The sequence below is a fragment of the Dipodomys ordii genome, unplaced genomic scaffold (assembly GCF_000151885.1).
Source record: "Dipodomys ordii isolate 6190 unplaced genomic scaffold, Dord_2.0 Scaffold20, whole genome shotgun sequence".
NCBI classification, from domain to species: Eukaryota; Metazoa; Chordata; class Mammalia; order Rodentia; family Heteromyidae; genus Dipodomys; species Dipodomys ordii.
In genome coordinates, this window is record NW_012267236.1 from 8,843,061 (window position 1) to 8,857,466 (window position 14,406).

Sequence of the window (14,406 nt, forward strand, 5' to 3'; positions counted from 1 at the left end):
ACATAAGCAAAAAGAAAAAAGCCGGAAGTGGTGCTGTGGCTCAAGTGGTAGAGTGCTAGCCTTGAGCTGAAGAGCTGAGGGACAGCGCCCAGGCCCCACAACTGGACCCAAAAAAAAAAAAGCTTAACTAGAGATGAAGGGGATGAGTTGAAGCCCCAGTAAGGGCATAAAAACAGAAACAACTAAAGAACAACTAAGAGCAACTAAAAGATATTAGAAGGATCTAAAAAAAATTTTTTTTAAGGTTTATCTGTGTTGCAATCAAAACTTGAATGCGGGATGGGGACAGGAGGGAAAAAGTGGAAGAGAGCAAAGGAAGGGGTAATATTGTCCAAAAAGAAATGAACTCTTTACCTGATTTATTTACCTGATATATGTAACTGTAACCTGTCTGTATATCACCTTTATAATAATAAAAAGTTACTATATAAACAACAAACAACAACAACAACAAAAGACCAACTTCAGACCACATTTAAGAATGAGGCAGCCAGATGCCAGTAGCTCCTAGCTACTCAGGATGCAGAGATCTGAGGATGATGATTCAAAGCCAGCTCAGGACTTTCTTATCTGCAATTAACCACCAGAAAATAGGAAGTGGTGCTGTGTCGCAAGTGGTAAAGTACTTGCCTCACTAGGACAGTGCCCAGGCCAAGAGTTAAAGCCCCTCGACCAACCAAAAAAAAAAAAAAAAATGAGGGCAGAAGCCAGGCACAATGAATCATGTATATAATAATAGCTACTTGGGAGACTGAGATTGGGAGCCAGCCCAGGCAAAAATCAAAAGTTCATGAGACACCCCGTATCTCAACCAGATTTTAAAATAAAGAGAGGAGTCAGAGGTATGGCTCACTTGGTAGAGCCCTAGCCAATGAACAAAGGCAGCTGGTACTGAGTTTGAATCCTGGTGTCAGACCTAAAAAACAGAATCAAAATCTAGGAATGATGATACATGCCTATGATACTAGCTAAAAAAAATAAAGCCGGGCAATGGTGGCTCATGCCTGTAATCATAGCTTCTTAGGAGGCTGAGATCTGAGGATGGCAGTTCAAAGCCAGCTCAGGCAAGAAAGTCCAAATGCTTATCTCCAATTAAACACCAGAATACTAGAAGTGACACCCTGATTCAAAGTGGTAGAGTGCTAGCCTTGCGCAAGAGCTCAGGACCATTGCCCAGGTCCTGAGTTCAAGCCCCAGGCAGGCAGAGAGAGAGAGAGAGAGAGAGAGAGAGAGAGAGAGAGAGAGAGAGAGGCTGAGCATTTCAAAACTGAATTATTACATTGGAAGTCAATTAGGAATTTTTTGAGTTTTAGGAACAGGAGGAACAATTCAAAACTCCATAATAAGTTTCAGGAAGTAATCTCATTTTACCTGGTACTTTGAAGGGTACAACATCAGAAAGGTGTCCTTCATCCTGTGCCTTCTTGGCCAGACTGTGAGAGCGCAATGCGTACTCATCCTGTTCCATTCGAGAAATACCAAAGGCAGCAGCCAGTCTGTCTGCAGAGTGGCCCATGGTCTCACTGGTAGAGAACTCGGCCACTGCAGGGAGCTAGGGAGGGAAACATCAAAAGCAGGTACATTGTTACGAGGTCTTATATGATATGAAGATAGTTTTGGCATTACTTGGCAAACTGAACATCTATTTGTTAACTAGGTGTGGCACATGCCTCTAATCCCAACAGTCAGGAGTATGAGGCAGATGGACCACAAATTTATGCCAGCTTGGGATACATCATAAGACAAAGGAAGCTTGTGAGCAAGGCATCTCTAGAAAGCTCTAGACAGAACTCACACAGTCAAATTTTCTAACTACCACTTCTCCTTCTCCCCATTTGATCAAATAATTATCCTTTCCCATAACCAAGAGAGTCTAGTTATTGGAATACGCCTGAGACCATGCTATTGTATCGAATTCTAATCTATGCCAAGGGACACTCTGGTAAGTCATCTCTATTTACATAAAGCTCCCAAGTCTTACCTCAGGTGTCAAAAAATTCAACCTGAATTTAGAGAGTAAAGTCAGTCGCTGGCCTATTGTCTTGGCTTTATTGAGATCGAGCATCATTTTCCTCATTTTCCTTGAATGACGAATGGGGACATCGGACATTAACTCGACACCACCAGCCACAACCACATCACACTGGCCAGAGGCAATCAGGCCAACAGCTACAGGGCACAGGTTATATACATAATGAACATCTTTCACAGAAAATAACCAGTCATTGACATTTAAGCTTTGATTAAAATATTGTTTAACATTTTTCTGTTTGGGACATCTGTAATTAAAGTTTTCATTTTTTTCAGAGGGTGTGTGTGTGTGTGTGTGTGTGTGTGTGTGTGTATGTGTAAGTTTTCATTTTTTTCAGAGGGTGTGTGTGTGTGTGTGTGTGTCAGTTGTGGGGTTTGAACTCAGGGCCTGGACTCTGTCCCTGAGCCTCTTTGTGTTCAAAGCTAGTGCTCTACCACTTCAGCCACAGCGTCACTTCCAGTTTTTGAGTGATTTATTGGAAATAAGAGTATCAGGGAACTTTTTTGCCAGGACTGGCTCAAGTGGTAGAGCGCTAGCCTTGAGCTGAAGAGCTGAGGGACAGCACCCAGGCCCAGAGTTCAGGCTCCACGACTGGACAAAAAAAAAAAAAAACTGGAAGTAAAGCTGTGGTTCAAAGTAGCAAAACAGAGACGGTGCCCAGGCCTTAAGTTCAAACCTCATGACTGATTATAAATAAATAAATAAATAAACAAACAAACCCACAAGACAGTATATTGGAAATAAACTTCACAACTTGGGGACGGGTGGGGGGAAGTGAGGGAGTGAGGCAGGCGAGGGAGAGAAGGGACAGTGAAAGAACCACAGGGAAGGGGTAACAATGCTCAACAAGAAATGAGCATTGCCTTACTCATGTAACTGTAACCGCTCTCTACAGTATCTTTATAATAAAATTAAAAAATTTTTAATAATAAATAAATAGCCAGGCATGGGTGGCTCACACTTGTAATCCTACCTATTCAAGAGGCTGAGATCTGGGATCTGGTTTGAAGTGAGCCTGGGCAGGAAAGTATATGAGACTCTTATTCCCAATTAACCACCAAAAAGCCAGAAGTGGAACTGTGGCTCAAGTGGTAGAGCACTAGTGCTGAGTAAAAAATGTTCAGAGACAGCATCCTGAGTTCAAGTCCCAGGACTGACTAAAAAAACAAGTCTAAAAATACTTTGGGATACCATGGTGCACCGGAGGAAAGTTAATTCAGGACCTAGGAACATTAGTTTCTTGATATAATCACAGAGTCAACTCAAATAAACCAGACTATCTGATGTATTTCCAGCTTTTAGAAAAGCTTGTCCCCCCTATAGATAATATTAATTTCTACTACATGCCAGACAAATTCTGGCTTTTGAGATCTAAAGCAGCCTACCTCCTTCTTTATGGTACCAGCAAGTATGCTGTTGCTCTAACTGGGAGTTTGTCACATGTTACACAGAGGGAAGAAGCCTCTGGCTGTCTCTGGCATCATCTTCCATCACCATGAGCTAAGCTGCCCAACCTGGCCTTGATACATAAAACAGCACTTGGATGCTATTCCTTCCAACTGTTTTGCCTTGTCAGGGCAGATGCTACACAATGTCTCACAATCTTACTGAAGTTTGTTTAAAAAAAAAAAAGTTGCAATGATTGGCAATGAATGCTAAGGATATAGGGGAAAATGGAAGAGCTTCACCTTCTACAACAGGGCTGGTGGTGGGGGCAGCAGGATCCTAGCATCATGGGGAAGCATCCTATTGGAATCATGGAGGTTTAAAACCCTGTAGGATATAAACTATTCCTGTTTTTTTTTTTTTTTTTGGCCAGTGCTAGGGCTTGAACTCAGGGTCTAGGCACTGTACCTGAGTTTCTTTTTGCTCAAGGCTAGTGCTCTTTTACTTGAGCCACAGCACCACTTCCAGCTTTTTCTGTTTATGTGGTACTGAGGACTCAATCCCAGGGCTTCATGCATGCTAGGCAAGCACTCTACTACTAAACCACATTCCCAACCCTATAAACTATTCTTAAAAATAGTTATTATAAAGGTGATGTGTTGAGAAAGGGGTTACAGTTATGGAAGGCAGGCAAAGAGCACATTTCTTTTTGAACAATGTCACCCTTTCCCTCACTCTCTATAAACTATTCTTCCCTCCAGTTTGGTTCTGAAGCATCGCCTTAGAGAACAGCAGCTCTGGCTGACAACCCCTGCTGCAGCCAGACTAGTTCTGGTGGAGAAACTACACCAACAGATGTGAGGCCCAGGTTAGAAGAGTAAGCAAAATTCTGAGAACTATTGTCAAAACCCTCTTTTAGTTATGGTTGTTATCATCAATTAGTTGTACAGAGCAGTTTTATAGATCTCATCTCCTCTGCCATTTTCCTTTATTCCCCTCCCTCCTTCTTAAATCAATCTCAATAAGCTTCATTGTTCCATTTTAACACATGTACACCCTCTCTGTTCACCTTCTCCCCTTTCTTTTTTTTTCTAAACTGCTAATTTCCTGAAACGCTATACTTTTATTTATTTATTTTTGTTGGTCATGGGGCTTGAACTCTGGGCCTGGGCACTGTCCCTCAGCACTTCAGCTCAATGCTAGTGCTCTACCACTTGATCCACAGTGCCACTTCTGGCTTTTTCTGCTTATGTGGTGCTGAGGAATCAAACCCAGGGCCTCATGCATGCAAGGCAAGCGCTCTACCACTGAGCCACCTTCCCAGCTCCACCTTCTCCCCTTTCATTAGTACCCACAACCCTGACAGGATCTGTTTTACATTCTTGTCATTCTGTGTGTGTGTGTGTGTGTGTGTGTGTATGTACTCTAATTGTTCAAAGAGGTTTCACTGTCAAAATCCCCAAATTTTAATGTGACGTTTAAAAAAACACAAAGATATCTAGACTATTTACTTGTATTAAGATTAATTTTTCAAAAATCATGTAAAGGCAAGGAAGGAAAATTCACATGAACCCTTACATACCTGTGGTCATGGCTTGGTTGGAAGAGATGCAAGCCATGGTGACAGTGTGAGCAGGGGTCTTGTCAGAGAAGCCAGCTCCGAGGGCAGCCTTGAAAAAACACAGGGAATGGTGATCATTTGTGAAGAAAAGGTACCACATAAGTGACAATCTGAGCTCTATTTAAATCGGGAAGAAGTTGTTTCATTTTTGTTTTGTCATTTGTGGGGCCTGAACTCTGGGCCTGGGTGCTGTCCCTCAGCTCTTCAGCTCAAGGCTAGTCTCTACCACTTGAGCCATAGCACCACTTCTGGCTTTTTCTCCTTATGTGGTGTTGAGGAATTGAACCCAGGGCCTCATGCATGCAAGGCAAGCACTCTACCACTGAGCCACCTTCCCAGCCCAGGAAGAAGTTTTAACATGCTATTAGACAATAAAATTAAGCATATCACAAAAGCTTGCTAATTTTCTATCTAGCCATTCATTGATTTATTCAAACTCCTAGTAACTAGTCCCCTTTTTGTTTTTATAGCAATGGAAGTGGAATCCAGGGCCTCACATATGCTAGCAAACACTCTCACTGAACTACCTCTGTAGCCCTTTGCATTTTGAGACCCAGTCTTGCTAAGTTGGCCAGACTGGTGTCAAGCTTGGTATTCTCAACTTCCTCGGCATCTAGGATTTTAAGCAGATGCTACTGTGTTCAACTCCCTAGTAATCTGTTTCTTGGATATAATACACTACTACACTTAGCTAAATTCTTTTTTTTTTTTTTTTCCTTTTGGCGGTACTGGGTTTTGAATTAAAATCTTGTGCTGGCTAGACAAGTGCTCTCCCATTTCAGCTCCACCTCTGGTCCTTTCTTAGCAACGCTTTGCTCAGTCTTTTTTCAAGGATATCATTTTTTTTTTTTTTTTGTTGGTCGTGGGGCTTGAACTCTGGGCCTGGGCGCTGTCCCTCAGCTCTTCAGCTCAAGAGGAGCACTCTACCACTTGAGCTACAGCGCCACTTCCGGTTTTCTGGTGGTTTTATTGGAGATAGGAGTCTCACGGTCTCTCCTGCCTGGGCTGCTTTGAACCGCGATCCTCAGATCTCAGCCTCCTGAGTAGCTAGGATTAGAGGCGTGAGCCACCAGCGCCCGGCTATCATTTGATTTTAACTCATTTAAAATTTCAAATAGACCCAGGTACTGGTGATTCATGCCTGTAATCCTGACTACTCAGGAGGCTGAGATCTGAGGGTCACAGTTTGAAGCCAGCATGGACAGGAAACTTCATGAGACTCATATCTCCAATTAACTACCAGAAAACCAGAAATGGCACTGTGGTTCGAGTGCTTGCCTTGAGCGGAAGAGCTCAGGGACAGCAGCCAGACCTTGGGTTCAAGCCCCATGACCTACAAAAACACAAAACAAAAAAAGAAAAAAAAAATAAAGCTCCCTGGCTAAGGGAAAGCTCAGATTGTAGGACCCTAGACCCCAGCACTGCTAGAAATAAATAAATAAATAAGCTTCTAACTCCGTATACCCTTCATTATGAAATTCTAAATCCCATTACAAGGAATTCTGAATCTACTTAATACTTAGAATACAAACTTCCTTAATTTCCTTACCTTTATACTGTATTGTTTTTTTTTTACCATTAATTAACTGTAGGAATAGAAATGTGTCACAGCAGTACAATCTTAGTATTTTCAGGCAGGCTTGATCCTAAGTGCCCAACTGGCCTTGCTTAAAAACTGCCTAAAAAGTACCTTTATTTTGTCAGTCATAAGGCTTGAACTCTGGGCCTGGGCTGTTCCTCAGCTTTTCAGCTCAAGGTGAGTGCTCTACCACTTGAACCATAGTGCCATTTCCCTAAAAAGTACTTTTTAAAGAACTTACTGTTGAGGGGATGGAAGAGGGAGAGGACTGGAGGAAATGAGGGGGAAATGATAAAGATCAAGATGCACTATACTCATAAATTGACTGGCTGAATTAAAATCCCTTTGCAACAGCTACTTAAATAAACTTTTACTGCTTACTCAGTCTAAACCAATTCACAAGGACGACAGAAGCAAGTATTCAGGACAGAGAAGAGTTCTAGAGTGGAGCAAAGGTAAAGGGCATTTAAGTCAGAATGGCCTGATCCTCCCAAGGGCCTTTATAGCACATGTTTCTCTTGGCCCCAACTGACCCTCAGGTTGGAAGGAGTTTTAAATAGAAGGTAGCTGGTGACCCTTGTCCACATGCTTGCTTCTATTTAAAGTCCTAGTAATTATCAAGCAGAAAGGAGAAAGGAAGAGGCTGCTTAGTTAAGCTGGAAGGCAGGGAAATATGCTGAGGTCTTTCAGCAAAGTCAGGAAGCCATTAGGATTTTGTATTTATGCTAAAAACAGAGACAGAGCCTAAAGAAATTCTTTAGCCAGAAGTTATTAGTTTTTTAGGTTACATATGATTTTACAGAAAAGTTCTCATAAGTATCCCCTCAACTCAATCTTTCCCTGTAGCCACAGGGGAAAATTATCTGGAGTATAAAGTGACAGGTAATAGTATAGGAGAGAGGAAGGGAACTGCCCCATATCAATCAATAGTTGAGATCTGCTATCTAAAACTTGCAGAAAAAAAATCTGAAAGAAATTTCCATGATTTAAGATTTAGGAAAGAAAATACAGAAATTTTGAAACAGATAAAGTATATGCTTTTTTTTTTATTTTACATCAACTTTATTCTCAGAGCAACCTGGGTGAGTTAAAGCCTCATATTGCCAACTGTTGTAGTAATTATATTCCTTCTTATATGCACCAAAATCTCCTATCAGCAATAAGTTCTGGGTTGCAAAAGAGGATTTACTATTTGCACCTATCTGTAAGGCTTTGTTACAAATTAAACAGAGACACACACAAGTGCTCCACATGTGCTTTTTTAAGTCTCTTTAAAAGTCACATTAGCTTCAGAATATAAATGGTAAAAATGTACTATGAACAGCTTTATGGCTTTATTTGTTCATAAAATTGTCTCTTTTGATAAATTCAGTTCAGAAATGTGAAGAGACAAAGGCAGGGCTCTCATGAATTCTAGGCCAGCCTGGGCTACAATGGGGAATTTCAGGTAAGTCTGAGCTACACAGAGAGACCCTGTCTCACAAAACGTGTACATACAAAAGAAAACAAAACATTTAGGAGAAGAACAAAATTCTCTTTTTGTTCTCAATTTGCTCCTGCTCCTCAACAACACACGGTTATTTTCTGTGGGCTTGAGCAGTGTGAGGACTTGAGCAGTTGTAGTATTAACTGGCAGACAAAATCAAAATAGCAAAACAGACATATACTCCTAGTCCTGCTTACTTGCTTTTCTAACAATGAAAGTTATCACCCTCACAACTATACCTAACACAAATACAAGCATAAACCAACAATTCTATGAATATGTTTTGTAGCCAACTTTATTCCAACAATCACTTTTCAAACTGAAAGCCTAGTAGGCGTGTTTAAACTATCCACAGTGAAATGCCTGTGGGACTGGTCATTATCTCCATTGCTCAATGAACACTACATGGCAGTATGCCAACTAGGGCAAAAGTAAACCCTTGTGAAATAGTTACTTAAAAAAAACTGCTTTGCTGCCATATACTCAATGGGAACAATGCACAGGCAAGGCTACCTCCAACTATAAAAATATAAAATTAGCTGCAAACTGTTGAAGTTTTAGAATTAGAAGCACTAATGTCCTAATATTACTAAAAGTACTCTCAGCTTCAAGCTGTCATTGTTTCTATTTTCCTAAGCCAAGAAACAAAGTAATACTTCCAAAAACTGCTCATATAAGTGATTTGATTTATAGTAAACTATGAATATATACTAATTCTGAATTTGATTTATAGCATTTTGTGTGTGAACGGGTGGGTACTGTGGGTACTAGGGCTTGAACTCAGGGCTTCACACTTTCCCTCAGCTTTTTTGCTCACGACTGGTACACTACCTCTTGAGCTAAACCTCCAGCTCTGGCTTTTTGCTGGTTAATTAGACATAAGAATCTCTCAGATTTGTCTGCATAGGCCAGCTTTGAAGCTAGAGCTTCAGATTTTAGCCTCCTGAGTAGCTATGATTATAGGTCACTGGTGTTCATATTAATGTTAACTTTAAATTAACTGTACTTTTTTTTTTGTCCGTCGTAGGGCTTGAACTCTGGGTCTAGGCACTATCCCTCAGTTCTTCAGCTCAAGGCTAGTGCTCTACCACTTGAGCCACAGCACCACTTCTGGCTTTTTTCTGCTTATGTGGTTCTGAGTAATCAAACCCAGGGCTTCATGCATGCAAGGCAAGCACTCTACCACTGAGCCACCTTCGCAGCCCCCTTAACTATACATTTAATTAGTGGATTTAAAAGTTTTTAAAAAGTAAATTCTGGGCTACAGATGTTGCTAACAGTGGAGCATTTACCTACTGTGTGCAAGGACCTCAGCTAGATCCTGCAAAAAAAATGAACTAACAAATTCTATTATTTGAAATTCAAATTGATTCTCTTATCAATCTATTTAAATATTATCAAGTCTGTTTTACTCACCTCTCTAGCCACATTGCTTGTTTTCACTTCCTGAATAACCGTGCCAAAGATGATATAATCAACAATGTCCTTTGGAACATTGGTTCGATGCAATAACCCCCTGAAAGTAGAAATCCAAAGCAAAGAAACATTTCTTCACATATTATGGTCCTGCCATAGATCTTCACATAAAACTGTGTAGCTCATACTTGTGGTCCTAGCTACTTAGCAGGCTGAGATCTGAGGATCATGGTACAAAGCCAGTCAGAGCAGGAAAGTCTATGAGACTCTTATCTCCAATTAACCACCAAAAATCCAGAAGTGGATCTGTGGCTCAAGTGGTAATGCACTATCCTTGAAGAAAAAAGCTCCAGGTACAGTACCCAAGCCCTGAGTTCCCTAGGACCAAAACACAAACAAACAAACAAACAAAAAAAATCCCTGAACTTCTTTAAAAAGACAAGGTAAGGCCTAGTTTGGGGTATAGCTCAGTGGTAGAAAGCACAGCTGGCACACTCGAGGCCCTGTGTTCACTCCTTAGCATTGTAAAAAAACCAAAAAGGTAAAAAACAGAATTTAAGAAGGCAGAGATGGTTATCTCTGAAAAGCATTTGGCACTTTATCAACTAAGAAAAGAAGGTTTTGGGGGTTTTATGGTCATGGGGCTTGAACTCTGAGCCTGGGTGCTGTCCCTGAGCTCTTCAGCTCAAGGTTCATACTCTACCACTTGAACCACAGTGCCACTTCCAGTTTTCTGGTGGTTAATTGGAGATGAGTCTCATGGCTATAATCCTAGCTACTCAGGAGTCTGAGCTCTGAGTATCGCAGTTCAAAGCCAGCCTGGGCAGGTAAGTCCATGAGACTCTTATCTCCAATTAACCACCAAAAAACCAGAAGTGTCATTGTGGCTTAAGTAGTAGAGTGCTTGCCTTAAGCTGAAGAGCTCAGGGACAGCAGCCAGGCCCAGAGTTCAAGCCCTACAACCGACCAAAAAAAAAAGTCTCATGGTCTTTCCTGCCTGGGCTAGCTTTGAACTGTGATTCTCAGATCTCAGCCTCCTGAGTAGCTAGGATAACAGACATGAGCCACTTGTGCCCGGTGAATGAAAGATTTTTAAAGTCAATATTTGATCTTCAATTGGTAATAAGAAGTTAAAATAATTTTGAATAAGACAGTATAGATAAGATAGTATACTAATGATGTTAGTAGAAAGTTCAATTAAAAAGAGGAGAGATAAATACAAAATCAAAGACATTCACCAAAAAAAAAGAATGGTGCATTTATGACCATAAAATCATAATGGAATGGAAATTATGGAATTACAGTGAATAGATAGTAAGTAGAAAAGCAATTGTGACTGGAATTCTGTAAGTCTGGCTGGAAAAAAACAACAAGAATTAGAATAGGCATAAAGGTCAATTGAAGGAGTTTTTCTAGCTACAATAAACCTCTGGCTGCCTAAAGATATGAAGGCACACTGTTTCTGGAAAATAAATGCAATAATGCTACTTCTAACCTAGGGTCATACATTTTATGGCCCTCATCAAATTATTCATCTATCTCAGTTTCATTTAACCATATCTAATTTTATATGTTTACTTTATTTACAAATGAATACTTGGTTTTTTTTTTACTAGGCTTTATTCTAGAAAAATGCCTATGTAATCTGTTTAGCTAATCTTATGCAATAATTAAGCTTCCATCCAGACAATCATCACATGTTGTTTTGGCTGGCCAGTCAATAAAGAATACTATCATGAACTCAGGGCTTGAGCTCTGTCCCTGAGTCTCTCTGGGCTTCAGGCTACCACCTGAACCACAGAACCACTTCCGACTTTTTCTGAGTAGTTTATTGAAGATAAGAGTCTCATGGACTTTCCAGCCTGCGCTGGCTTCTAAGTCGACCACTAGAATTACAGGCGTAAGCCATCAGCACCTGACTAGGCAGGAGTAATCTTATAAGACCTAACTGGTATGTCTTTCTTACCATACACAAACATTAGTAGATCCTAGATATGAAAAATCTATGAACCATTATACTTCAAGCGCAAACACTAGAGAAAATGCCTCTATGAAGTGTGAAGTAATATGAAATTGTATTTACTTACAAAAGTGCTGCTCTAGCCAAATCATGTGGCATCAGGTCTTTATACCTGGAGGAAGAAAACAGATAACTGGAACCAAAACCCAAGCCTAAATAAAGGTTTTTTTTCTCTTCTATATGAAATACCTAAAGATTACATGTTACTATTAAATATCCTGCTGAAAATGATAAAATTCACTAAGTTGTAATAATTCAAAACAATAGTGTGAATTTGCTATCTGTCATCCTTAAAAATCTAGTAAGCCAAATGCTTATATAATTTACTGAGAATCTAACAAAAATTATGCCCTACTTTACATTATGCACCATGGCATGTTGAATATTCCTTAAAATTATATCTCATCTTTTGAGTACTTTTTTGGTTAAATTTCTTTTTTTTTTTTTTTGGGGTCCAGTCGTGGGGCCTGAATTCTGGGCCTGAGCGCTGTCCCTCAGCTCTTCAGCTCAGGACTAGCGCTCTACCACTTGAGCCACAGCGCCACTTCCGTTTGTTTTTTTTTCTTTTTGCTTATGTGGTGCTGAGGAATCAAACCCAGGGCCTCATGCATGCAAGGCAAGCACTCTACCATTGAGTCACCTTCCCAGCCCCTTTTTGGTTAAATTTCTAAAAGCGCACTATTTTTTAATGCCTAAAAGGATACAGGAGATACATTAACACTGTATGTGTATGTGTGTGTGTACACACATGTGTGCATGCTGGTACAAGGCTTGAACTCAAGGCCTTGTGCTCTTGCTTGGTTTTGCTCATGGCTGGTACTTTACCACTTTAACTATACCTCTAGTCCTAAATTAACACTTTTAAAGAAACATTATCTTTTTTTTTTTTGTCAGTCATGGGGCTTGAACTCTGGGCTTGGGCACTGTCCCTGAGCTTCTTCAGCTCAAGGTGAGCGCTCTACCACTGGAGCCACAGTGCCACTTCTGGTTTTCTAGTGGTTTATTGGAGATAAGAGTCTCACAGACTTTCCTGCCTGCACTGGCTTTGAACCGTGATCCTCAGATCTCAGCCTCCTGAGTGGCTACGATTACAGGCGCGAGCCAACGGCGTCCAACTAGAAACATTTTCTTATATAACCACTATGAACTTATTAAAGTGAAAAAATAACATGGCACAATACTATTCATTAGGTTGCTAACTGTATTTGGATCTCACCAGTTTTTATACTGGTATCTTCCAGAAGCTGTTCCAGAAGCTAATCCAGAATACCATATTCCACTCACTTACTTATGCCCCCTCAGTCTATTTTACATTGTAGTTTTGTTTCAACCTTTCCTTGTCTTTTGTGACAGGGACACTTCTCAAAGCCTGGGTAATGTATTTTGTGAAAGAGCATCAAAGAAGTGTTCATCTCACTACTTCATTTCAGCAGGTACATGACATCAAGATGACTTATTACTGGTGAAGTTAACCAGATCACTTGGTACAGGTGGTGCCTGCCAGTTTTCTCCACCCCAAGTCTGTTAGTTTTCCCTCTCTATAAACTTAACTTATTAAAAGTGAAACACACTGGGTACTGGTGGCTCATGCTTATAATCCTAGCTACTCAGGAAGCTGAGATCTGAGGATTGTGGTTCAAAGCTAGCCAGGCAGAAAAGTCTGTGACACTCTTAACTCCAATAAACTACTCAGAAAAAGCTGAAAGTGGTGCTGTGACTCCAGTGGCAGAGCAATAGTCTTGAGCACAAAGAGCTCTGTCCAAGCCCCATGACCAACAATAACAACAAAAAAAGTGAATCACTAAATCCAGCCCTCTCTTAAGGGTAGAATTAAGTTCTACCTCCTAAAAACAAGCTATCTGGATCTACATTGGGCTTTCAAGATGTTGTAAGCTAGAACCATACTAGATTTGTTTAGGAGAAAGGATAAAACACAGTTTGCCATAATATTTCACCTCTTGCTTGACTTACCCTATACTAATTTCTTGGAGAAACTCTCCATGTATTAGCTCACTAATGGTATTATTACTTATTGGACTACATTTACAAAGATCACTTTAGACAGAATCTTTTAAAAAAAAGAGTAAATTAAGACGCTCATTTCATACTTACGATGTGCCTGACAGCAAAAATGGAATGCGGACACCCTCCACCACCACGATATTTCTTACATTGGGTTTAGCCAAAGTCTTCTTCGATTGCGTTTGGACAGCTTTGAAATAAAGTTCAAAGAACTATTAACTAAAATATATAAAAATCAGGAGTAGGTGTAACTCATTGTGTAGTCCTGTCTACACATGTAAGGCTTTGGCTTCAATCCTAGAACCCTAAAATACATAAAGTTACATGATTTTACCTTTTTGGAGCAGTCCTGAGCATTGAACTCAAAGCTTTATACTTGAAAGGTACGTACCCTACCACTTCAGTCATATCCCTGACTCTATATTTTTTATTACAAAATTATATAATTCAGTGTTAAGTTGCATGACCATTTATTAATCTTATTTATTTATTTATTGCTAATATTGGGGTTTGAACTCAGAGCCTTATATTCTCACTTGGCTTTTTCACTCAAGGCTGGTACTCTACCACTAAGCCATAGCTCCACTTCTGACTTTTTGCTAGAGTGAAAAGAATCTTATGGACTCTTCTGCCTGGGCTGCCTTTCTCAGATCAAAACCTCATGAGTGGCTAGAATTATAGGTGTGAGCCACTGTGCCCAACACACACACACACACACACTCTCTCTCTCTCTCTCTCTCTCTCTCTCCCTCTCTCTCTCTCTCTCTCTCTCCTGGGGCTTGAACTCAGGGCCTGGGCACTGTCCTTGAGCTTTTATGTTCAAGGCTAGTGCTCTACCACTTGA

The 14,406-nt window shown here is 40.4% G+C and overlaps 1 protein-coding gene across 1 annotated transcript in view; it reads right to left on the bottom strand.

Annotated features, from left to right (window-relative positions):
• The window catches only part of Hadhb (hydroxyacyl-CoA dehydrogenase/3-ketoacyl-CoA thiolase/enoyl-CoA hydratase (trifunctional protein), beta subunit), a 33,782-nt gene that overhangs the window by 16,149 nt on the left and 3,227 nt on the right, over positions 1–14,406 (bottom strand). The window contains exons 2-7 of the mRNA XM_013013537.1: positions 13,653–13,774; positions 11,608–11,652; positions 9,521–9,620; positions 5,001–5,088; positions 1,982–2,169; positions 1,372–1,552 (exon numbers count right to left, since the gene is read on the bottom strand). Coding sequence (XP_012868991.1) covers positions 1,372–1,552; positions 1,982–2,169; positions 5,001–5,088; positions 9,521–9,620; positions 11,608–11,652; positions 13,653–13,774 — 724 coding nt within the window. The remainder of the gene's footprint in view (positions 1–1,371; positions 1,553–1,981; positions 2,170–5,000; positions 5,089–9,520; positions 9,621–11,607; positions 11,653–13,652; positions 13,775–14,406) is intronic.